Here is a 27,357-nt window from a genome sequence, read left to right as displayed (position 1 = left end):
TTTCCAACATAGAAGTCAAAGACCTAATATTTCTCCATCTGCAAATTAATTTCATGTTGCTACAGTACTGAAGGGATGGGAAAATTTATTATGGTGAAAATCACAGAGCTGCATAAGTGTGAAGTTGTGCACAAGCCTAGGAAGCAGCACATTGGCCCCATGGCCTGCCTGCAGTCAGAGACACTGAGGGGGAAGGAAGCCTGGGCACCTTGGGCAGCTCCAGCCCATGCTGAGGGCTTGTAACACAGTGAACTCAAGCTTCACCTCCCAGCCTCAAACTTTGAGACTTTTTATAAAAAAGAAAGCCAGCAACCAAACAACTTTAACCTTTTCAAAGTAATTTTGCTTCAGCTGAACTAAGTATTTTCCTGCACAATGCACAGAGCCATCCATGAAGCGCAATGTACGGCATCTACAGGAGGAAGGCTTCCTGAATGGGGGCTTCTGACAGCAGATGGAAGCTCCAGAGGAGCTGGCTGCATTTCACCTGCTGTGGGAGAGGGAAGCATGCTGATAGCACACAGGGGCCTCTTAGCCCAGCAGTTTATTCTAGTATTTCACATCACTATATTGGTATATCAATTTTCTATTAAATCTAGTCATACTGCCCAAATACCTTCTGGTATTAAGAAATCCCAAAGATGTTAATCATCTTTGAAAGCATCCATCCAGGACTAGAAATACCAGTATTTTCTTTCTTATCTCTACTTCACGTGACCCCAGCACTAAAATTCTGTTTTTTTCCCTGAGTGGATTCATATATGTACCTGAAGCTAGACTTAAAAATCTGCATTCAAGGAGATACAAATGGTATCTCTGACAAATGCACTAGCAAGAATTAGAAGAAAATTCAGAAAAAACAAACAAACTGTGGCCTAAATGACCCTGGGAAGTCTATGTTAGCAAACAGTAGCCAGGAACAAACCCAACATACAACTAGAGTCCTATGCCAGACAGCATTTGAAAGAGAAAAATGAATGGATTAATTTTAAAATTCCACAGAACCACAACACAATTTCACTTGTAATTAGTCCCACCTTCCATTTAAAGCCCACTATCAAAATGGATGCTTTGAAAACCAGGATAAAGTTCCCTTAAAGATGCATATGCCCAGAGCACAACTTGAGAAGTTCTTTTTATAGCGAACCGTGAGATAGAATACCCCTAAACACAAACACCTGCTTGGTAAGAACAAAAATATGCCAAAGCACAGGAAAACAACAGACAAAATCTCCAGTGCATGATAAACTGAGCTCTATAAGCACTGTGGAGAAAACCTTCTGGTGTTACAAAAATCCCGAAGAAGTTTGTTATCACAAACAGTGCATATGTGCATATGACTGGCTAATTAAAAACAAGTGAAGCTGCCCAATGGCACAGACATACAATTCAACTTGTATGTTATTGTCATCACATGTTTCACAAACAGTAAAACAAGAGATCCACAAGAAACAGAATGATCCTTTCCCCCAGGTGAAAACAGTAGCTAATCTTTGGTGGAAACCTTTTAATTTCTGGACATGCCAGAGGACTGCAGGTGGTTTTAGAAAGCTGGAAAACCAGTTATGTAGGATGAGAAGAGTACCCTTTCTGGATTTCTATTCACCTTTGTTGCTGAGCAAAAACAAAAGACTGCAGATAGATCCTACAGGATTAAGATATACACAGCTTCAAGAGCTGTTTTTCAATGCACAACCTTCACCTTCTCGTTTTCTTCAATGGACAAAGACAGCCACCTCCTCTTTTTTTATCAATTTCTTACAAGTTCCTTTAATGTTACTCTTCTGCTACTTCAAATCCTGATACACAACAGCAGATAATTAATTACCTTTTGTCATTCTGGAAGGATCAAGGTCACAAAGTTTTTTGAAGGCAGCATTTTAGTACTCACTGGCAGTTGAAAAAATTCCATTTTAGGAACCAAGATCAAGATAAAAGTCTTCATGTATACAGTTTTAATGTAGGATTGAACTATCACAGGACTAGTGCATGCACTTCATGTGCCTTAGTATAAAAATGGATGCAGCAGAATTAGAAAAGACAGACAGATAAAAATCTCTCTGCAGGAAGAGACACTGCGTAAAGTAGGGCTCTCCAGCTTGGAGAATAAATGACAGGGAGGAGGGGAGAATGTCAGAAAAATCTGTAAAATCATGAATGGTGGGAAGAAGGCAAGGATGGAAAGGAAATCATCATTCACTGTTATTTACTGCTTCCTAAAAGAGAAAAGCAAGAGGCATCTAATGAAATTATTGGAGGGCAATTTTATAATAAAAGGAAATACTTTTTCATATAACACGTAATTTGATTATGGAGCCCATGGTCACAGGATGTTGTGGATGCCAGAAATACAAATGAGAAAAAAAATGATTAAACAAATTCATGTTATAAGTCTATCAAGGGCAATTAAAGAAGATAACATGAATGACATACCAAGTCTAAAAGCCCTGAAACTATCAATTACTGAAAGTGAAAAAGATATAATAGGGGGAGGACCACTTTATGCTAGCCGTGCTTTTGTTTTAGTGAAGCCATAAGTTTCTGCCACTGACCCCTGTCAGAGAAGCAACCCATAAAGAACTCCATGATCCTAAGCTCTGCTATATAGGGTCATTTGGTTATGTACAACATGGAACTGTAACCACTGTAATAACTCTTGTAAAAGCCCTGCCTTCCATTTACTGTATTACATATATATTTATATGTAATATATTTACATTGGAAATAGTGGAACTAACAACATTATTGAAGGACTTTTATCAAAGTTACCACAGCAGTTATACTGGACCAGATTAAAAAGTCTCATCTAATGTGAGAATTCTCAAACCATTATATCCAAGCTTCCTCTAAGGGATTTATATATAAATATAGATTTATATTCCTAGAAGGAAAATACACAACAAATTTATTTTCATAAATACAAAGGTGCTTTCCTACCCTGAAATACAGAATAATCTCATATGACAATAGAAATGCAGGAGTTATGGGACTGAATATTAATATTTTTCCACACTTGTCCCCTTCCGATTTATACTAACATGCATCCAAAATGAAGATTTGACTACTTTTATAGCAAATTATGCATCACCATTTAATAAATATAAATTTACTTAGAGGCAAATAGAACAGTTGGTCTTAAATATCTGTATGAATAAGGAAAAGGGAACATAGCTGAACTACTGAGGAGCAGTTAAGCAACAGCAGATCTGTCTGGTGATTAGTGCAGAGACACTGCTGGGGAGAGGTAATTAGCACTGCTTACACTACATGCTTTTACACATGACAATTACTACAGTTCAAAAAAGCTCTTCTGTCAGTCAGGGTTTACAGTCTCACTGTCCTGATATTATTTGGATTCCAGAAAATTTTGTAAGTAGAAAGGAGAGATGACAGCAACAAACTGTAAGCAAGATGCTAGCCAGAAATTCAGTTTATGCACCAATAACAAATTCTCACTGAATCCTGCCACCTGAAAATAGAATCCGCTCAGATAAAACTGTGCCCAGGCAGACACACAATCCTGACATAGCATCTGTAAAACAATAAACCAAAAGTCAAAATTACCCAATCTGGTGGCCTTTACACTGACCCTTTTGCAGTAATGTTACCAGAAGGAAAAAATAGTTTTCTCTCTCTTTTAAGCTTTGATCACCACCTTACCCCTCAGCAAGTCATAAAAACACATCCCACCAAAAGAGCTTTAGTGTTTTAGCAAATGAAGTAGTTGATTTGCTCATTACTGCAGAATTCAAGCTGCAAGGTTCCTTTCAAAAAGTTTACTTTTAAAATACTGAAGAAACGAAATACTACTGTTGTGAACTCACACTTGTTTTCAGCATTTTTGACAGAAATTTTTATGACTTTGTGTCTTGTGATACCTGGAACTTTTAAACTCCCTAACTCTTGGAATCAATGGGAAAATTGCAGCTTGTCCACTTAAAAAAACCCCAAATCAACAAATATTCAAAAAACCTCTCATTACAACCCACAGAATCACCCAAGTTTCAAAAAAAGGTAAAAGCTGAAAAAACAAAATTAAAATGAAAGCATAACCCTAAAAATATAAACAACGACCTGAAATTTAGTCTTGCTTTTGAATACACATTGTTTTTAAACTCCCATTTAGGGACAAGGTGCATTAGTTCCAAAAAGAATTTATGTTTGTTTTCCTTTTGTTTTTAATTGGTTTACTGGCATAGATTGAAGAATTTATTCATCTTTATTTTAGTCTTTATAAATGCATCACATCTATAAGTATTCCTGTGCAATGAAAATATCTGGGTGCAAAATTAAATGGATTACTAATAAAAGAGCAACATGTGAAAACTCCCTCCCCTCCCTTCTACTTCCAATGCTTGATCTGTCCATTTGCCCTGTCTGCAGATGGGGTGCTTTGCAGAGGAAAACAAAAGAGGTCTCTATGCAAATACTAGATTTATTCCTCCACCCACAATAAAGCTTCAGTTGTACACTTGAATACTTAAAATACAACCAGTAATTATTATTACAATACTTTTTAAGTGTGGTCTGCAGGGAGTGCAACTTTAAAATCAGTATATTTTGCCTGTGTTTTTGTTTAAATACTGTCTGACAGTTTTGCACTGATGTCAACAAAATTTGGAAGTAGTGAACCTCAAACATTGGTTGAACACATAGATAAAATCTCCACTTACTTCTGGCAGAGAGAAAATCCACCCTTCTGCATCATTGCTGGAAAACCAACGGAGCAGAGTCACTACTCACTTGGTTTTATCTTGGAACAGCTGAAGCTTGTCCCAGGCTAACAACAGGCTCCCTCCAGCCAGGGAGACCTGTCCACAGAAAAGGTGATTTCCTCTGGGAAATGTTGAGTACACTGGACCATGCCCCACTATTTTCTGGACCAGCTTTTTGATACTTAAAGTGGATGTGACCAGAACCACTGGGAGGAACAGAGAATGGGGAAACTTCCACTGTCACCCTGTTCCTGAGGCAGCTTCTTTAAGCTGCATTTTCCCTGTGAAGTAATTGTAGGATTAAAAAAATCTTAGGTAATAGGCTTGGTATATTCAAAGTACCAGAATCTGGAGTAGAGTTCTGAAAGAGAGAATTCACCTGTGACATGAAATCAACAGAACTATAGAAAACAAATTTTCTGTTAATGATCATCCATTAATTGTGATGTTGCATAAAAGTCTTATTTCCTGTACTAAAACTGAATACACATAGGCAATATAATTTTACAAAGCCTAACACACCCATTTCAGCAGGAAAAAATCGATCCTGTAAGAAAAATGAAATAAACTCCTCTTCCATGCCAGTGGAAGCTTAGCCCTGAAATCCCTGTTCTGACATCATCTTCCTACTTATCAGATATCTTTGTTACAAAAAGCATTGGTTATGTTTCAGCACAATTAACCAAAGGAAATTAAGCAGTCAGGAGACTACAAAGTTTCTTAGTTGATCCACTGACAGCTTCCATGGGTAAGAAAGGGAAACTTACTGTTTTGCTTTAGTTAAGCACAAAAGAAAAATAAGGTAATTTTACACCAAATGTTATCTTGAAATTCTGCTAGAGCTGGAGTGTGACAAACAATGCTACCTTACCCACAAAAGAAAAAAGTGAACTAAATTACAAATAATTTTACAAAAGCCAAACCAAACTATTTATTAGTTTGTTTCTGTAAGGAGCAAATACTGTTGTGCTGTTTAATTACATTCCCCTGTAATGAAGAGAAAAAGTTGTGTAAAGGTTTTGTGTGAGTCAGCTTTCTAATAAGACATCCTTTTTCTACCTCAACAAATTGATTTGTTTAGAACTGTCAAGAAGGACAAAAAAATATCCAAGATATTACTCAATATTCTTTGACAGCTCCCAGTTCAATACTGGCTATAAACTGTCTCATCTTTCTAACTTCCAAACCACACATTCAGTATTGCAAAAGTTCCTTTACCTTGAACTTTAGAGAATGACTAGGGGTACCACTATTATACTGTTTAGAGATATTTTTTTCTTCCCTTTGACTACAAGAAAAATACAGGGGAAGAATTTGTCACATGTAAAGGAGAAATCAGAAGTCTGGTTTTTAATGTATTTTAAATTTACGTAAAGATCTTCAAGCTCTATGGATCACAAGTATAAAACATCACTTGCCAATTCAATATTGAAATAATGAGCATTCAGGAAGATACTGCTGCAACCTAAACTGTCAGATACCAGCTGATCTTCCACTAGGCAGAATTTTTTATAACAAATAAAATGTATTCAGCATCCAGGCCTAAGTGACATTGTTGACCAGTGCTATGAAAAAGTAAAATAGAATTGTTACTTACAGTTACTAGATGCTCTTGTATAGTTCAACATGTACTGATCTGTTACCAGCATCCTTTAAGTTTGCTATATACATGTCCCAACAGCTTCATATTCTCCTTCTGTGCAGCATCTCCAACTCAAATATAAGAAAATACACTGCTGTGTTTAAACAGACACTCACTTAATTAGTCGAACCAGGAATGGTGCTTTGGATGGGAGGGAAGAGAAGCCACCCCCATTCAACTGCCAGTAAATGTAACAGAGAAAACACCACACGTTGACCATATAAATGACTGCATTTCCTAATAAGCCAAGAAAAAATAAGAGAGATGGCTATACATGGATTTCAGCAGTGTGTGCATATACTGCATCCTTCACTGAATTAATTCCAGCTTGCAAGACATTGATGTATTTTCTGACCAACTCTGCTTAGGAGACAAGCTTTTGAAACAGTACTTTCAGCCCACAAGCTTTTAGATGACAATCAAATCAAGATTTAATCAGTTCAACTTTGAACCAGAACAGCCCCTCATCCTGCAGATCAGCCCCCGGAAATATCTTTATGTTGATTTTTTTTTCTCTCCAGCTGCCTGTATAAACATGAAAAGTTTAAAAAAATGTAAAGCAAAGATCCACTCTTTGAAGACAAAATTCTTCTTAAGGCTGTAAACCTCTGACTTTCTGAAGGTGCATTGCAGGAATGGTAGAAATTGATTTAGCGAAAGGCTTCTATTAGTGAGAGCGCTGTTCTCATTGCAAAGTCCCTCCCCTTGCTATAATCAATAATTTAAGCAAAGCCAAGAATCATGTCAGACAAAATGACCAGGATAACTTGACTGTCTCTTTCTTACAGAGTACAAGTAAAATTAAATTAAGGTCTGAATGGGAATGTATTCTAATTTAAAAATTAATTTGGCCAATTTGAGTTGTGTCTTTGGCTTTCATGTTGAGTAGGGGAGGAGGGATGGGGTCCCTTGTTCCTTACTAAAAAATTCTCAGGTTCAGAGCAGTGCCCAAAATCCACTTCCAAGAAGTAAAAGCCATAACCTTTGATTTAGAGTATTTTATCAGTTACGTGCAAACAAAAAATGTGCTCTAGAAAGTTAAAGCTCTGACTTGTGGATCATGACAGTGCTACTCCTCTCTCAGTGCCCTGCAATGTCTGAGTTAATAACTGATGCAGGGTTTAAAATTTGAGCTCTGCAGAATCTCAATTCAAAAGCAATTAAAAACATGAAAAATGCATTTAGTTACATTGTGTTATTGTTCAGGATGAAATAGTTTTATTAAGGAACAGTTTCATTGAAGAATTCTGAGAATGATTTTCAAGCTAAAGCCTTGAAGTAGTCTTAATACATAATAAATCATTCCAGTGTATCAAATTATATACATATAAAATAATCAACATAATGAATAGCAGTTAAAAAACAATCCCTAAAACACCACCATATAAAAGTGGATTAAAATGCCTCAGAGATACTATAAGCAGGAAGCAAAAATATATGTTTTACATTTGGAGTTGTCCTCTCCCTCTCTCCCCAGTGATTTCTCACTACCAAAGATCATGGACAAACCTACATTGCAAGCTGAAGGACACTCACTGCTGGGGTTTACAAAACCAGATCCAGACACTGCAGGGAGCCCGCTTAATGTCATTATCTTGAGTTCTGTGGCATCCAGATATTGGACATTTAGGGCCTAATCCTGAGTACCCAGGGGCCCTCGGAATGAAGCAATCAAGTCTTAACAGCAAATACATGTGCTTTCATGGGATTGCTTAAAAAGGCTTCATGTCCCTTCAGGCAGGGACCAGACATCCACTCTCAAACGAGGACTGAGTTCAGAGCAAGGTCTCTGCAGCATGCCAGGTCACATCACACAACACCTCCTCTGGCCCATGGAGGTGCTCAGTACTGCTCTGATCTACCCACCTTCTCCGGATGCAACAGCAACAAACCCAAGGCTGCCTGCAGCACCATCTATCCCATGTCTTGGTGGTACATGCTATAGGTTTCTGTACATCCAGAAATTTCTATATGTGCAATGCCATAACTTTGAACAGCACCATGGTGACTCAAGGGACCCAGAACCCCACTTCAGCCAATCCCGTATTGCTAATTAAAGCTGAATTCAACTTCAGTCAGCTCTTGACTTATGTGAGAATTCAGCACACAAGGAACCAGTGCACTGAGAGACTGGGACATAAAGGAGCCACTAATTTGGGGAGATTGCAAGAAACACCTCCAGATGCAAACATATCAGGTCAGGAACTTGAGGAGGATTTAAATCTGTGTTCCTGTAAAGACATCTTCTTCCACAGGGGCTTGAACTAGGATCTGACTTTCTCTTGGCAGTACTTCAGTACTAAATAACTCAGAGCTCCCCACTTTGTGTTAAGTTTTCAGAACTTCCGTGAAAATAACACCCCAGCACAGACAAAATCCCCAATACTCATTTCTGCTGTCAAACTTAGTCCATGTGATTTACTGTCATGGCCTTTGTGCTAGTCTTGCTTGCCTAATCTACTGTCTACAAACACCCGTGCTTGCTTCCAGCTCTCCCGCAGTTGGTGCCAAGTCCTTATTTATCTCCACAGCTGCATATTATTCACTCTCCTTTTGCTTCCCTCTCCAATGCATCCCTCCTCCAGGTCATGTTCCCATCTTCCAGCCTATCCTCCCCACTTCACAACCCACATGTTCCCCCAGCAGCTTTCTCCTCTGAGAGCACCAGGGAGACCAGCTCAGCACTGCTGGGCCCAACACTGGGATCACAGCAGGTGCTCACAGGAACAACCATAGGGGCCAGGCTTTGCATTTCCACTCTGCAGAGTGCAAAGAGGCAGGAATATCTTCAGAACAGGGAACCCCCAAAGTGTGCTGGCCATCCCCAGCTTGTACACCTGGTTAATCACTGCTACCCCAGCAACTGCAAGGTCCTCAGAGAGCTCAAGGGCCACTGCAAAGACTGGAGACTCATTCTGCTGAGTGGCAACACCATTCCTCTACCACACCTCCTGCAGCTGACATACAGGAGCCTGGAAGATAAACAAGCACCCAAACAGGCTGCAAAGAGCTTCAGTGCACACAGACCCCACCTAGAAGAATATAACCTTGTTCTCAGCTTGCCTTAACAACAGAGGCGTGCCTATGAAGCCTCCTCCCAAAGGTAATACTGTTTCTTCCTTCCCTTCCCCAGAGATATCTATACCCATTTCAAAGCATCAATCAGGTGGATTGAAGTTTGGCCTGACTTCTATGCAGCATTCAGAAGTGCTGAGGCAGAGGTTTACTGGATCGATTTTGGCCATAATTTTTTATTACTTGAACAGCTTTATGAACTGGAAAGGTTTTTTTTTTAAGGAGAGGTAGTTAGTCTGGTATCAGCTTATTGTGGCTTTTCTGTGCAACTTCCTGCATTATCATCCCTCTGAAATCAGCATCCTGATTTTCCCCATTACCTTTGTTTTCTCTTCTGTGATTTATTTTTCCCTTCCTCTTTGCTTGGCCCTGTGTCTGACAATCCTAGGCATAGAAGAGTTTTTCCAGCAAGATGCATTTAACCTCAGAGAGGACATGCAGCATCCAGAACTACACACTTCTATCCCTAAACTACAGAAGCTTGGAAAGTTTCCAAAAATAGTTTGTCAAGTTAAGTACCTTACATGATTAAGTTATTTACCACTTCTGAAACTTGAATCTGCCCTACAGATGCTCAGAAGGTTTTCCACTTGGCTACAGCACACAAAAAGCATGTCCTAATATCTCTTAACATTACACACTCATGTAAAGTGCATTGTGGAGTTAAGGGAAATGTGCAGTGCTCTGGGCATCTTGTGAACCACTCAGGCAGTAGCATGAGGCTGGCATTTACTTCTCTGTGTTGTCTTGGCACCACCTCTACTCCCCATTGCCACCTTTTGCTTTCCCATGCAGGTATTCCACATGTTCCAGGTACAGGCCCTGCAAGCATTTGTTTATATCACAACTACACATTTTACTGAATAGAAAAATATTCATTTTTAACATTCTCAAAATCATAGTACTGCACTTATATAAAGCAGGACTATGATATTTTCTGGATTAGGAATTATGTGCTTTACTAAGGTAGCATGGGAAGTGTCCTTGAAAACACAAACACCAAACAATAAATGAAATATCAAGGGCAAGACAACCCAGTGATCAGACTCCCATCAAGTGGCCAGAAGTTCAGCTGGAATAAGGTCAAAATCAATGAAGCTGTGCCAGTTAGGACTGGGCTACATCTGACACTGCCTGTAGCCAAAGGACAGAGCTAGCCACAGCAATGCTTTAGTAGTCAGAGCACTGCCACCACAAGGCAACTGTCTTCAAACTCAATCTCCCCCAGCCCCAGGCACCCAGGGAGAGATGTCACACTAGGAGAGAGCTGTTTTTACAGAGAATATGACAAACCATCCCAGACCCTTTTGGAACAATACAGCAGAGATCAAATAGGGAGCTATTTTTAAAACAAAGACAGACACAGTAAATTAACAAATTTCATTTCTGCACTACAGGGCAGGTGTTTCAAACTCTATTCAGCTGGTTAATTCATCTGTGAGTGTTACCTAATGTTCATCCTGCTCAGGCTGTGATTGTTTCTCCAAATGCAAGTCCTAGCTCTTGCCTCCTCTCTGCTGCCTGTCTTGGACACCCACCAGACATCTCAAGGGACACCAGGTGGAGAGCTGAACCAAGCTCACTCCAGGGAGGAAATTGAATGGCTCTGATGAACTGAAAAATCATTATCTTTTTGGCAAACAGTTAAGTATGAAATTGTAACTGTAACACAGTCTGGAAAACCTCTTCCGTAGCCCCAGATTTTGGTAATTGCAAACAGAGTTTGGAAGAGGATATTAATTACTGCTATATAAAGCATTTATTCTCCCATTCCTGAATTTAGGCATGTTAATTCACTTTTACATACCCATTTTTGTTATCTATCTCAAATCAAAAAGCTGTTGATTATTCCTCTTAATTGTGGGATCTGGGTGCTGATTGCCACTCTTAATTATGGAATTTCAAGTCAGAGCATTCAAACATCCAAGGTAAGGATGTAGGTAGCTCCACTGAGAATCACAGAATAAAACCAACCTGACTGCCTGAACACAGCAAGCAGCCTCCCTGTGCAACTGATAGTGGCAATGTGTACTTGAGAGGATCATCTTTCAAGTTCAATTTATTATCAAGTTCAATTTATTTTATAGCCTTCTACCAGTAGACCCTGAAACCATGAAGAGTGTATAACCATGGCTGCCCTTGAAGTTTTATTTCTTTTAAACTGACCCTAAAATCTTCTTATAGGGATGGCTAAATAATAGACAAACATGCAGTTAGTAATTTCACATGCAGAATGTGAAGAATATCTACACACACACTGGGGATATAGAGCAACAGTCACCTTTCTTATTTCATAAGCAGTCAGCAAACAGTCAAGCCTAAGACTATAAAACATGCACTATTCTTGAGACATGGTTATCAGTAACATGCAGGATTAAAAAATAAAACAGCCCAATATTAAAAGTTGCCAGCCTTTAGGAGATGAACAGCAGGTGTGAAGCAGAGACTCTTATTCCCAAAAATCTGAAAATTGGGTGGTTACTTAGAACCCTACAACTGTATAGGTGGTTATCTGTCTAGTTTTATAGGACTTGTGTTAATCCACAATGTAACTGAATGTATTTTTAATACATAAATCCTTTTCCCCACTCAGGAACACAGAAATCATGTTCTCAGCAAGTAACAGACCTATTGTCTGTATCAGATAGGTACTGCCAAGGAAGAGTTGTGCTTTTAAGGGGACATCATTTAATTTTAATTTGGTCAAAGATGCCAGTTAAAATCAGAGGCAGAATTGGCCACTGCTATAAGTCTTTCTGACAAGCTCATGATTTCCTGTAATTTTTATTGTATTAGGAGAGCTATTCTCCCCAGCCATGCTGTTCTTTCAGAGCACCAGGCTCTCTGCAAGAGCAGCACTACTGATCCCCAAAGGCTGCTCTCCCAGCTGCCCTTTCTGCATGGGATGGAACTGGTTTATCAGGAACCAGCTGTTAAACTGCCCTCTACTCAGAGACCAGCAGCAGACAGGCACTGGTATGTTGCAGTTGCACACAGCAGCAGCACTCCTGAAAAAGGACACTTGTGGTTTTAATACCCCTTTGATTTCAGCTAGGAAGAGACAAAGCACCATGGACCCAAAGGCTGAGAGACCAGGGAGCCAGAGGAGGCTGCTGCCCTGCACATCCTCCCACAACCCCAAAGAGGGCAAGAGGGGCAGCTGGCATAGAGCAAGAAATATCTGTGGCTCTCTAGCACCATGTGTCCCACATCTCAGGGACTTTCCTAATTATGGGGCTATTCCTGGCTCTAGAAGGAGGGGGTTTTATTTAAATTAAAACAGAAAGCAAAAGCAAATTCCAATTTTCTTGTTGGTTTGGAGACAAAGAATTCTTTTTATTTCCTCAAGAATCCCCATTTCTAATTCATTAGAGATTATTACACAGAGCACTGCACTTTACTATGGCAGAATAACTTTCCACTGAAATTGTTTTTCAGGTGATACAAAGATTAAGAAATATGCCTGCCTCATAGGGAGCTTCTTAACAAAAAACAAACAAAGAGAAAACATCACCCTCATTCTTTCCTAGGTTTGAGCTCTGGGGCATGTGCTTCACTGCTGCTTGCACCACATATACTCATACAATGAATACAAATACATGCAAATTTTATCCAGGTGAAACTGATAAATACACAGAGAGGGAGAGAAGGAATAGGTAGATGGTGTAATAACACAAGATGTAATTCCTTTAAAAGCCAGACTAAGGAAAGTTTCTTGAGAGAGAAGGGGGAAGCACTCCCCATGATGTGAACCCAGTTCTGGTCCCTTTGCAGTATTAAAAGCACCTGGAGCTGGTGTGTGGTTATTCATAAGACTCTCCAAATGACAGAGGATTCAGCTGGATAGACACAGCAGCTCCCAGGGGAGATGCAGTGCCTGAGGCCAAGGGAGGCAGGTCTCCTTGTCTGGGGACTGCCTGCAGTGCTGGGTGTCAATCAGCTCTGGTGGAAAGTCACTGCCTGTCTCTAGGAAGGATGTCTGAAAACCCATTAGGGCTTGGCATGTGCTAAGATCTCGATGACATCCCACTGTTTTGCTGACTATAGGTTTTTCTGCTTCTAAAATCCCCACAGACTTTTTTTTTTGAAGTACTAAATCTCAAAAAGAAGGTTAGATAGCTGAAAGCACTAATAAAATAATCTGAAAGTTGAGGTCTATGTAGATGCACATACAGCTAATTCCCCTGGATAAGAAAGAAGAGTTTCCTCCAAACACATTTCTTATACTGTACTGTGCTTGTGGTGTTCATTAATAATGGATTCTATCATATCTGTTTTTATTAATATATCTGTTATATATCTGTTAATATCTGTTTTTATTAATGGTCCATTAATAATGGATTCTATCATATCTGTTTATCAACATTAACATTTGTTTAAATAAATCAGGATTTTTGTATCTTTAAATTGAGTTGTATTTATTTTTTACCTCACCACTCAGAGAAGGTCAAGGCTCTTGAAAACACCTTTTTATTAAACTACACATAGAAGTGTCCTGCCATAAGGAGACTTCAGGAGGATTTTATCTAAACAATTATGCATTCTGAGTGCAATCAATTAAGAATAAAGTTTTCAGGGTTTTTGAATTACACAACTCCAAAAGAAAACACATGAAAACAAAACAACAAAAATACCTCACAAAACAACATTCAGATTTCTAGGATTTAAATAATGAAATATTGTTAAGAGTGGGAAAAGCAAGACAAAACAATTCAGAAGCCCTAATAGAAGCATATTGTTATTTCCAAGAGTGTCTTCTCAAGAAAGCCATATTTCTATCATATTTCTGCATAAACTGAAATGCTAAACACAATCTCTGCACTGAGCATCATTAATACCCCAGGTAGCTGCTGGACTACATTCTTTTATGGATTAACTGCTCTCAATACTGCAGGATTTCTTCAATTCCCACAAGTCATATGACTAAAACTCTACTGCATATTTTTCCCCCTAGATAAATGTCTTTCTTTCTTTCTTTGGGCCCTAAAATTTACTACTGGAGCATAAATGCAAGGCTTGGGGAGCACTGAGCTGTGAAGACTCCACATGATTCTCTCCTCCTACCCCAGATGCAGTGGCAGTGAAGAGCCCTGTCCATGCCCAAAAGCACAGCCCTCCAGGACAGACACCACCAGGGCTCACTGCACAGCTCCTCAGCTGGAAGGGTTTCTCTTTACCCATGTTGACACATAGGGAGGGAACATCATCAAATGACTGGGATGTAGTGGGCACACTAACAAAGCTGTGCACTACAAAAGTAAAAATCTTCACTGAACCTAAAAATCATCATTCAGAAAAGCTTTTTTGTTGTGTGTAGGTAGCTATCAGTAGTTCAGCATCTCCTGATAACCATGTTCTTCTCACAACACGCACCCACTGATTATTGAAGAGTAATTATTTATAAAGTAGCAAGAGGTGCAGTCAGCATATTTCTAGGACCCTGTATAGGCCATCTGCTGGTGCCTTTGTTAAAGCTGCCACAATCAACCAGGAAGCTTCCAAGCATTCCCTAGTGGACAAGCAGCTGTGTGCAAGGCCAGTGCTTGCCTTTTGATACAATCCAGCTCCCCAGTGAAACTGCTAGATCACCTCTGTCCTTCCTGGCACCAGCTGAGGAAAGCTAAGCAATCCCTTTCTAAAACAAGGCTGTGAGGAACCTTTGCTTGTGTACCTGTTTCATCGGGTGAGCTCGGCGAGGCGCTGTCCTGGGACAGGGTAGTCCAGCTGGAGTCCTCATCACTTGGGGCCAGGTTTTGAATCCTGTGGAGGGCACAGTCTGTTTTGGCCCCAGTTTTTGGGTGATCCTTCTTTGTCTCGGGGCTTGATGACACCGTGGCAACCTGGCCATCCTCTGGGCTTGGCATCTTGTTCTGTTTCCGGGGCAGGACTTCCCCATTGACAATAACGGTAGAAGCCTGGCTGTTGCTTTGTGCAGACTTATCTTCCATGCCAGCAAAACCCTGCTCTAGATCTCGAGCTGATGTCTCGAGATCTGCATAGTAATTCAGGAAGCTCTTGGTCCTTCTTGGCTGCGAGGGTAATATTTCACAGCCAGAGGAATCCTGTGGGATCGGCTCATTGCCTTCAAACTTCTCAGAAGTTACATTTATGCCTGCAGTGGTACCAAGGTTTTTGTTGGGATCCTGCTGTCCCTGCTCGGCAGCTTTCCTGAGCTGGTTTTCTCCGTTCTTCACCAGCTTTATATTGGCAGAGCCGTTCCCCAGAAGGGGCTGAACTGCTGGATCAGAAAGCCCCATGGCTGTCTGAATGTTAGTCAGCGCGTACTTTTTCCTGCATTTGGGAGGGGTGCTGTTCTTGGTCTCCGTGTGCCTGATCTCTGCATTGAGGAGCTCGTTGTGGGAGGAGCGCAGGTTCAGGGTGTTGGGCGGGGTGGCGGGGCCATTGCGGTTCACGGCGTCCGTGGTGCTGCCGCTCGCCATAAACACCGCCAGGGCATCCACGCCGGAATCGACTGCAAAGCAAAGGGAACACTGGTGAGACACATTCATTGCATTCACTCTTTGCTAGGGCTTCTGGTAAGGGCATGTAGCACCTTAGGTAATTGTTTTACAGGAGGAAAATTACCACAACCTATGTGGGTAAGAGAAGAGACGAAAGCTTATCTTATTCAATAAGGAAGAACAGAGTCAGAAAAAAACACAGAGAGATTATCAGGACCACAAAGATGAGAAAAAGCAGAAAGCTTGGCCCCATACAAGACAATTCTATGGCAGGTTTTTCATTTCTGAATCTGTTGCAGGCAGGCTGTGGGACAGCAGGGATGCCCTTTGCAAATGCCTGGGACTCTCACTATCATACCATAAGTCTTTCAGTATTTCACCTCTGTCTTGGATGGAGAGAGAAATAAGTCCTCAACTGCTCATCACCAGGAAACAGAAATTTGAACTATTTCTAAGCAGACTGCAGACAGATGCTGCTTCTTTTTCATCTTTGTGCAGTGCTGTTACTGCTAACCCTGACTGGCTGGTCAGCTGTTGACTCCTAACACTTGCATTTTCTCTGTCTTGCTTTCTTTCCCCTCCCTTCCCTGCCACCTTCCTTTTTTATTTCTTTTTAGGGAAGGGAAGTAGAGGGTCAGGGAAGACAAGTAGAAGACCACAAAGGTGTATTTGATTTTCAGGGGCAGGGAAAAAAATCCCTTGACAAAATACCCTGCTGGAATTCAATCAACTTCAAACAAAAGACTTGCTCCAGAGATGGTTTACTATTCCTATAGCTCACAAAGTTCAAGCTTAAGGATAAAACATACAACCGAACATACACTGTTAAATTCTTTTGTCTGCTTTTAAACAAGTTTCTGATTTTTCTTAGCCATTTGCACAGCTCATATTTTGAAAAAATATTAAGTTTATTGAGGGAACACATTTTTTAGATTATTAAAAATTATCAAAATATAGCTCTTTTAAAAAACTCATTTTAAAAACCCTGCAATTTGTTCCTGTACTCTCTATTTATGGCTTCCACTAATCTGCACAATACTCCATGAACACCTCAATTTACTGTAACAGTCACTGTTGTTTTATACCTGGCAACTAAATTAGAGGCCAATTAATAAATCATTCCCATCTGCCACAACATGAAACGCCCTTTCTGTTGTTCCTAATTCTCAGTTATCATTGACTGCTTATATTGCACATAAAAAGGTATCAGGGGCTTATCCAGGAATGAAAAGCTGTAATTTGAGCTAGCTGATGACAGATCATTCCAGCTGAGGTGTGCTGCATCTTTGTACATTTGATATATGACAGAACTGACTGCTGTACAGATTTACAAGAGATTAAATATATGGGTTTTAAAAGAAAATATAATACATAAACAGAGTGAAAAGGAGCACTTCACATTGATACCTAAATGCAGGCACAGTTACCAGTGTTCCCTCCTCTTTGATGTGCTGTCAAAGCTGCTCACTTGCAAACATGATTCTGGTTCATTTGAAACCAAGCAGATCAAGTAATAATACCCTTTGTTCCCTGAATCACCCATCCAGGTGTTGAAGAACAATTTCTAAAATTGTTAAAAACAGAATTTAAACTAAATTTTACAACTGTTCATATTTGCCAATTTCTCAAGCCCTGGCCAGTCAGTATAAACCAACTGCAAATTCTTTAGAAGATGGATCACCCCATGGCACATTATCTTAGGCAATGGCTAACAAGCATCCTTGAAAAAACTTAAGCCACAAGACACTTTAAAACTCAACTATTACAAAATTTAAAGGAACTTTATAAATTACTTCTCAGATAAACACGGCATAAACACAGAGCTTCCTGGACCTTGTTCAAAACCAATCAGGTCTAATGTAAGCAAGGTTGCCTCTGATCAGATGTTACCAAAATGTTTTACATGAAACAGCTTCTACATATCAAATGGCTGCTTTGTACTCTCTTTCTGAATCACTCAAAGTCTGACAACATGAAAGTCACGTAAAAAAGTAAAGTAATAGGGCAGGATAATTTCCCCCCTACATTGCCTGACCTTTAGAATTTGTGCAATTGCATGGTATCTAGGGATTTCACAAGATTACATTTTACTTCATGCTTCAGCAAATTAAAACAAGCATCTATGCTTTTCACCCATAAATACAATCACCACAACATAGAACAAGACAAATTTATTCTCCTCTGTTACAAATGAGCTACTTCATGCAATGTTCGCCACTATTTTTATTACTGAACAAATTTCTTAAAAAATAATCTTCCTGGATAAAGCTTAAGTATTTGCCTGTCAGCTTATCTTTAGCTTGTCCCCTGCTGTTATTGTTTCATTGCTCGGAAATATTGTTAAGAATAAGACCTTGGCAACATTGCAACACAATGTATTACATTTTACTAATCTGCTTGATAAAGGTTCTCCATTGATTTGATGAACACTGGCACATTGCTCAACGCTGAGCTAAGGAGCCTTTGTGGCTCACACAGTGTTTGTGACTTGCCTGTCAAGTTGGGCTGGTGTAGGCCATGAGCAGAAAAATGTCAAAAACAAACCTTTCACTAGACACCATCTCCCCTCCTGACCCCATCTCAGGTGATTCATTGATCAAACCATCATGACCAAATGATCAGTGAACAGGCAGACAGCAGCACAAGGAGTGCACAGAGTGAAGCCAGCTGCTCTCTTGGGGACCATGGGCCTGCTCGCTGGCTGTCATCCTGCACTCCCAGCCACGCCCTGGGACGCACACGGCCAGCTTCCCTCTGCTCTTGGAAGCAGACAGATGTGAGAAAAGGGAGAAAAAAAAGAGAAAAGAAGGCAAAAAGAGAAGAAGAAATACAGATGGGCAGATCTTCCATGTCAAGGGTAGAAGTTGCTATGAGACTGGGACTAACTACAGCAGCAGAAAAATTGGAATGCAAGGAAATGCCTAAGAGCACGGAAGAAAGATTGCATAGTAGAACAGTGTAAGGAAGAAGACCAATAGCCTGTCCCTCCTCCTTTATACAGGACACAATGATGCTTGAAACACATCACTTTTCCCAGAGGAAGCACATGCCAATTTTCTAATTAAAGACTTCAATAAAATGCAAGAATCCTAGATTCCTGCATCCAGAGCTGCCACAGACAGACTCCATCCCCCTCTCAGACAGCTCCTTGTGCTGCCTGGCTACCAGCAAGGACCATGCTACTGGCACAGGGCACCATATTTTCAATTTCTCTACCTTCTGTTGAAAAGCAAACACAATGGACAACCAGACCAGGAATCACTGAGTTGATACATATGTCTCAGTATAAGTGGGAGAACACTGCTAAGTTGTAAGTGAGTAAAAGTAGGGTATTACACTAAAAAATATTCTACTCTGGTGAAAAGCTAACAACAATTAGAATATTATCATTACTGGGAATAATAACATGGTTAAATTGTTGGTTCTTCAGGACAGCACTTAACTTGGTAGAAGATCTGTCATAGCAATTCATTAAGGGTTTCAACTTGCTTACTTTTTAAAAGAACTCCCAGCCTCTATTGTAGACGTTTAACGTTCTTACAGGTCTAGATTAAAATACTTTTACCATTCTCACAGATATAGATTAAAATACTTTTACTACTATAATGTGTTTAACAAAGTAGTGCCAACTCTCTAAGGATCACAATAATACAAATAATGTTATTACTTGAATGGCTTTTATCGATGTTTTTCAATCTTGTCATGTAACTTTCAGAGCTAGAAGAGACAGACAGAAAATGTCATTGCAAACAAAGAATAGTACATGACCAATTTGTCTTTGCCATCTAATGACTTTTTTGCATCCTGTTGTCTATGGGAAATTTTTAAAAAGCTCAATAGATAGTTTCTTCAAAAAGGCACAGTTAAAAAAAAAAATGAAGTGCTTTCTCTATTTCATGTGTAAGGGCAAAATGAAAGTGAAATATGGACCTGGAAAGAAGAAGAAAAATAAGAGGAAGATTTCACATATTTGCATAGCAGAATCTTTTAAAGGGCATCTGACCTGGAAGTACTTCTGACATGGCTCACGTGACGTCAGCAATGCATCAGGAAATAGATTATAATTTGAAATCTGAAAAGAGGGACCATTTAAGAATTAAAACCAAAGGAAAACACAAAAGAAAAATACCACATTTTAGAAGCTCCTGAGAGATGTTAAGCATTCTAAATAAAGCTCACAGCATAACAGTGAGGATTTTCTGAGTTTTTAATGATAATTGACAGTCAATAAAATATGGGAGAGGCTAATCTGCAGCAACATGAACATGTAATATAAAAATAACTATTATATTTTTGTTAATGTACAACTTTACTAGGGCACAAATTCAAAAATATTCTCCAGCTTTAGTCAACATACTGTAGCAAAAACTTAAATAATACAAGGTTTTACCAATTACCTGATTACAGCTTACTCAGGAAACCACAGCAGTAAATTGGTAAAAGAAAACACAGCAGTAAGGCCAGTTCACAAGAAATTTTGCAGAATGAGATCTAGCATATGAAACTAAGAAGCAGAGGGTTGATCTCACAGCGGGGAATCATAAAAAGAAAATCAAGCAGTAAATTCCAGTATGGGACCCTTTCCTGGCCATCTTCTCATAAATAAACCATTTTGCCCTAAAGTCTCTGGTTCGGATATGAATGACAAACACAGTGAGAGACAAGGTACTTATGAAAATTTTTGCCACTGCATGTAGGAAACATAGGAAAAAAATAATACAAATCTTTCCAAAAAGCAGATTTCTCTTTGGCAAGGATATGTCTTGAGTACAAAATATTTAATGACAACTTCATGCCATGGGGCTACAGCCACAGGTCTTATACACTTGGGCTTTAGTTTAAGTCTAAGCAGCTGTAGAGAACACCTTCATTTTACAATGACTGCAGCCCAACACCAGCTAACTCCCTTCACTTCAAAGGGTGAATTCCAATGTTAAAACATTCATTCTAAAACTATGACCAGCTAAATGGTAATAGTTAAACAGATGTCAGCCAAAAGCATCCTAATAAACTCCAGATTTACATTATTAGCTAAAATCAGAATCAAGACTAGAAGCTTTCTTAGTATCAAATATAATCTGATTCTTCTTACAAAGATATCTACACAAATTCCAGTCAATACCTAGCACTTTCAGAATGGAAAAGGAAAGAAAATATTAATTTGAAGTGCTGTGGTAGATCAGAGACTACAGCCAATGATTTTCTTCTTGCTGCTCCCTCTGGCAGTGACATCTTAGCTGGACTGAGCTTGGAAGCTGGAAAGAGAAAGCTCAGCAAAGCCAAGAAAGTGAATTATGATGGTGGGTAGAGCAGTTTGGGGAATGCAAGAGCAGGAAAGAAGCAGGGCTGCCAGCACCTTACACATGGTACTCTCAAATCTGTCTGCAGGTCACTCCACACAAATCTCTGAGTTGCTGAGGGTGGGAAGGATCTCTCCAGGCCATCAAATACAACACTCCTGCCCAAGCAGGTAATCACTGCTGCCCTCTCTACTCCACCCTGGATCTGTCCTCACATCAGAATAAAATTGCCACTTCAACCTGATTGCTAAATGCAGCTTCTCCCATTTCCAGCTATTTCCTGCTTCACCTAGTCCTACTGAAATCACCATCTGGTAACAGCTTTCTGTCCTGGCTCCTCCATCCCCAAGAGGCACCCTGCCAGTCCCTGCTGCCACAATAATGACATTCCCCTTTTTAGAGCTAATCATGCTGCCAACCAACTGCAGCAGCAGTGCTGTTCCTGTTCTAGTGGTGCTCTTACTAATGAGAATCCATAAAGCTGATCTGTCTTTATGTAGTGTAATTGAGGAAAAAAAACTTCAGATCCTCAATGAGTTGTAGCACTCAAGTTGAATATGTCTTCTCATTTACCATTTTTTCCTTCCCCTTTCCCACAAAGCCAGTCAAACACTCATCCAGAAAAAAATCCAAGACAAGATGCTTCTCAGAATCAGATTCTAACAGATACAAAGAAAAAAGAAAAATAATAAAAAATATTAATGACAAAAAGAAACTGGCTAAATCCACTGTTCCTGTACTTTTATTAAGATAGATACATCTAAATAATCAGTGTATATTTGACTACCTGACTGAAACTTTATATTGCAGAGAACATGGGTCATCTTGTGCTTCTACAGTACTCTTAAATCAAGTAACCACTTTAAGAAAGAAAGAGCAATTCTTTAATTTATAAAAGGTATTGCCATGACATGTCATAAAGACTAATCCTACATTTATGAGGGAAAAAAACAAGATGACATGCTAAGTCTTTTCCAAATTCAATTCTTTCCCTTTAATTAGATTCTCCCCTATGTGTAGAATGGAACAGTCTGGTAGGCAAAACCAGTGTTGTCACAGCAAGAAGATGGAGTAGGTTTTATCTGCTAGCTACTTGTGAGCACAGATAACAAGACCTGTCATTGGATCTATAAGTTCACAGCAACATTTGCTAAGTAAATGGTTATAATTGTTTCTAATCCCATTGTTTAAGTTAAACTGCAGAGCCCTAAAATTCTGCTTTTTTATTTTCATGTAAATTATTCAATCTCTAAATAAAGATCACACCTCGGACTTATCTGCTAATTTACAAATATCCTTACTTTAATGTAAGTGCTTAACACAGGACACAAGCATAAACAAACATCATTCTCCTTAAACAGAAACACAAACTCAGAAATTGTAACCTGAATTTCTGCAATTGAGATGACCAATGAGGCAAGAAGGATTTCTGTATTCTGCAGCTTTAATCTCAAGTGCCATCCAAAAATAACTCTCACCAAGCCTGAAGGTAAACAGTGTGTAATCAAAGCTGATGAGAAATACCAAAACTAAAGCAAAATGTCTTATGAAACAGAAAGTTAGGATAAGCTGTCTCAGTGAAAAAATGTAGCCAAAATGTTTTGTAGGACAGGCAGCCTATCCATATGCTTGAAAGGAATCAAGGGCCACAGATTTCCCACATAAAATTACTTTGACTGATTCAGACTGATTTCAAACCAGGGATTTTTCAGCTCCACATAAATTTAACATTGATCAGTTTCTAAATCAGGAAACAGAGCCACTCAAAAGATGATCTATTCCTTACCAGGCTTAAGGAAACCCACAAGGTCCAGGACCAGCTTTGCAAAACGGCACTGGACCAATCCCAAGCTCTTGGATCAGGTGACACAGGCACCAAAAGCAGGAAGGATATAAAGCACAGGTCACAGCACTAGTTAGAAAAGTAGGTAGAATGTTAACTGAGACCCTGTCAGGTGGAATGGTTAAGGCTCCAGCATAGATGCTGTGCTGGGGGAAAAAAAAATTAAACAGATTATTATCAGCAACCACCTCCCACACACCTTGTCTGCGGCCCTGCTATTTGGAGCTCACAAACACTCTCTGCTCCTGCAAAGCCCAGAAACAAGGCTGCATATTCCTGAGCACAATCTGCCTCTCCAAGAACAACTAACTGCATGCACATAAAGACATTTCAGTTTCCCTTTTTAAACGAATTTATTTTCAATTTCGTATGGGCTGGCATCATGACTTCACCTGTCACACCTTCATCTGCCCTCTGAAGCACATATGACAAATTTATGGCTAGTTACACATTAAACTTTTATCAAACAAGGTTATCCAAAAATGTTTTTATCCTCAGATTACCCAGACTGGTAGCAATAGTTTTGAGCCACCTATTTTTACTGCCTCATAGTTGAGATCTTAGAACACATTTGAAAGAGCATTCTACAGCAAAAAATTTTTCTTCTTTACTGTAAAGTTATACTTGATACTTGTAGTATCAAATTACGCTCTAGAGATAAAAATTTGAAAATTAAAAAATGGAAAATAATCTATATGGAAATAAAGAATAAAAGTGTGTTTCTATCTAAAGTATCAATATAAAGAACACGTTTAATTTCATTAATTCCTAAGTGTTTGCAAATAATTTCAAATTGCTAACACTAAGTTAGTAGCCAGTTCCTTAGACCAGTGAGTAAAAATAAAAAGCTCAAGACTCAGACACAGAAAAGAGCACTAGAGTGCCAGCTTTTGCACAACAAGACTATGGGGGCTCTCAAGAAAAGCAAATTAAGATTTTGCTTGTTGAAAAGATTGTTTGTGTTCCATGTACATTAAAAACATTTTGTATCTCACCTAGGTAAGGTTAGCATATATGCACACTTTTAACTACATCTGCTAAACTGCCTGAAAATTGGACTACATATTCCTTGCCTCCAGTAGAGGAACAGAGCTCAGGTACATCAAACCAAAAAAGGCCTCTATATTTCCAGTCTGTTTTTTTATCAAAGGTTGAACTAAAATAAGGCTCATTGTGCAAACGTCTCAGCAAGGCTGAAAGTTCCCTGCAAAGCTACGTGTTGTCTTCAACCAAACTTCAATGGGACGAATCAGAAATATTTCTAAACATACAACGTACAGTATTTCTAAATATTTCTCAACATACAACATACTGATGCAGCCAGTAGAGCTCCCTGAGAAGGCTCTGCCCATAGTGCTCATGTACAAAAACAAACCATGTGCCCGAAAATTAAATCAAACTATTGTATTTGCTTTACGATCCCCCATAAACTAAGCTGATCAATCCATAATAAAGTGGAAGGAGAACACAACAGAAAAGCAGCTGCACTTACTGGCATTTATATTAATTACACTGAAGTGTGGCTGAAAGCAGATTCAGTTTCAACAAACTTGGCTATAGAAGACATTGAACAAGAGGAACAGAACAAACTACCATATTACTGGCCTGAACTGCAACATGGAATCTTGAGCTCTTGACATGCTAGCCAAAAACTCTGTTCTTCCTTCTTATCTACAAACTCACAGATGCCCACAAGTTATTGAATACTGAAGGAACTAGAGTTTCTGCGAAAGGGGACAAACACAATGCAAATCTGCTACCGTGGTGGCTCTCCATGACCATATGCAACCCCAAGCGGAATTGGGGTTGCATATGCTGAAGGAAACCTTCAGCATCTGTCTCTGACTTCCCTGTGAAGAAGAAATTGACTGTCAGGATCCTGAGATAGGGCTACTATTTAATCATGCTAAGAAATAAATGCATAAGTGATGACAGGCATTCAGAGCACTACACAGTCCCTAAAGAAAGCTTTTCATCTGCAGGTTCTGAGTCAGCTCTTATGTGCCAACAAGAGCATGTGCTTTAGAGCTTCAGCAGGATCACTCAAGAGGAACATGCCACACAGCTTCCTAGGAAAGGCAGAAACCAGAGATACTTTAATGAAGACAGCAACATATGTCATTGTGTACTTCTGCAATTTCCACTCCATCAGTCATCTGTATTCCTGCCTTCTCCTCGGCTATTATGTGGAGCTCTTAAACTTAACAGAAAAGTGTCACCTGCCCAAGCATGATCTGAGCAGTGCTAAAGCTTGAATCTCATTTACACCAAGATGTCTTTGTCTGGAAAGAAAAGGTCAGGAGATACAGGGCAGGATTTTGCAGATGTAGAATTTTACTTCTACCAAGAGTTGCACAGAGCACACACTCCTCCTCCTTGGGGTTAGGTGCCTCTTTGAGTCAGTACTCTGTTATTCTAGGAGCAGCTCCAAGCCCACAGAGCCACACCATGATACATTTTTACACCAACTCATCTTGTGCTAATGATAGCAATGTAATTGTCAGCACTGGCTGCAAGACTGGAAGTTTGGGGCTCATTCAGGGGTTTGCTGCTATTTATAATGTCACCATTCTCACATTTGTTTCTTTATCTCACTGCAGTGAAGCTAAGGTTTTCCAGCAGTTTCATGAAACAACAGCTCCCTTGCAAGCTCAGTGCAATGAAAAGCACAGTTGGGCATTCCTTGGGAAGCTGACAGAGACAGAGGCAGAGCAGAAATTTGAGTGTTCCTCAAGGGAAATCAAAACCTAAGTTTATAAAATCAACCCTGCTCTTTCTGCCCTCAAGCACTTTGAATTCTTTATAAGAGCAGCTTTATCATGAAGCAGATGATTATGAAGAACCAAGACTCAAACCTCTCCCATCTGCAGCCAGGGGAGTGCCATCTCATGGGGAATATTTAATATTTCCTTTCATTGTCATTCTTGATTTATGATGCTTCAGAAAACTGGAATTTCCTAAAAAAAGTTTGCTTGGGACAAAAAAGACACGCTCCAGCAGAAGTTTCTGAGTCAGCTCTAATAATTATATTGCAGAATCATATCAAAAAATCATTCCATATGGACCTTAGTCTGAGTCACAGATAGGTCAAAAATCCTGAAATCCACCTCTACCTGCCACAAATCAAGAGGATGACTTTAGAGTGGGACATGTGGCACTGCTGTCTGTGGGCAGAGAGCGCTGGTCTTAGAGTTCCAGGTGCAAGCAGGTCCCTTCCTGCCAGTCAAAGCTGATGTGCCACTGCAGGACTGAGCCTCCACCCCTGAACACGCCAAAGGTCAGCAAGGGCTGAAAACTACCACCCACATATTTCTGTACTTTCTCACTTCCAATGTCCTCTGAAAAAGTGGGCTTTTTTATTTAGTTAAAGCGTCTCACATTTATATTACGTGAGACCTTTATATTAAATGTCTCAAACTCTGCATTTTTAATTTTTGTTATTATTAGTATTGTTGTTGTTGTTGCTCCTGCTGTTTAAGCCCATTGGGAACACTGAATGCCAGCAGGAAGGCATTAAAGTCAAACCCCTCAAAACACTCGGTCAGATTTCAATGCCATGCAGAAGTCTACAACTAACTAAAATAAATGAGTTGTTATGCTGTCGACAGGCTATGCATGGACAAGCCCTTTAAAAAGGTTTTTTCCAGGCATACAAAACTCTTAATGCACAGAAAAAATTATAGTATGAAATACAATTTGAGTCTACCTAAACATCACAAACAGAACCATGTTTTCACAAGAGCTGCTGCAGCCAGTGCAGAAAAGTGGAGTTTGTGACCAAGAATTAGAAAAATATAAATAAAAAAAATCTCAGGAGAATTTAATGAAAGAAGTCTGTTTGCAAAACCTAGCTTCTCAGTAGGTGGAGACTGTACATCCATCCTTAGTCTGTATGTTTTCCCAAGAAAAATACAGAAAAGAAAGAAAATCCAACAAAATAGCACATGAGGGAGTGTTCAATCAGCACAAGCAGCATTAGACAGTGCCAGGGACACGCCTAAGACTGTTTTGCTTGCTGACAATAATCAAGGGAGATCATTGCTCTCTAATTACACTTTTAAAAAGTCTAAACCTGCAGGCACCTGTTAAATTCACAGCTCTCCATTTGACAATTTAAACACCTTGCTGGTTTTTATACCTTTAGCACCTGTGTAGGAAATGCACTTCCTAGCATTGGGCTTCAAATAAGCCATTTTCTATTTAAGCTGTTATGTGTTTCCACAACTATAAAACCCTTTGTTATTCTCATAAGACCACACACTAGTCTATCCAATAAGTTTATGAAATCCTTCAACAAAACAGTCAATGCCATAAATGGATG

General features: G+C 39.5%; 1 protein-coding gene across 1 annotated transcript in view; it reads right to left on the bottom strand.

The window, feature by feature from the left end:
- The window catches only part of APBB2 (amyloid beta precursor protein binding family B member 2), a 165,270-nt gene that overhangs the window by 74,245 nt on the left and 63,668 nt on the right, over window positions 1–27,357 (bottom strand). The window contains exon 4 of the mRNA XM_066548483.1: window positions 15,104–15,904. Within this exon, the coding sequence (XP_066404580.1) occupies window positions 15,104–15,904 (801 nt within the window). The remainder of the gene's footprint in view (window positions 1–15,103; window positions 15,905–27,357) is intronic.

Source organism: Molothrus aeneus, chromosome 4 (assembly GCF_037042795.1).
Source record: "Molothrus aeneus isolate 106 chromosome 4, BPBGC_Maene_1.0, whole genome shotgun sequence".
NCBI lineage: Eukaryota > Metazoa > Chordata > Aves > Passeriformes > Icteridae > Molothrus > Molothrus aeneus.
The sequence above is the reverse complement of the archived record's forward strand: the minus strand, read 5'-3'. Positions and strand labels throughout refer to the sequence as shown.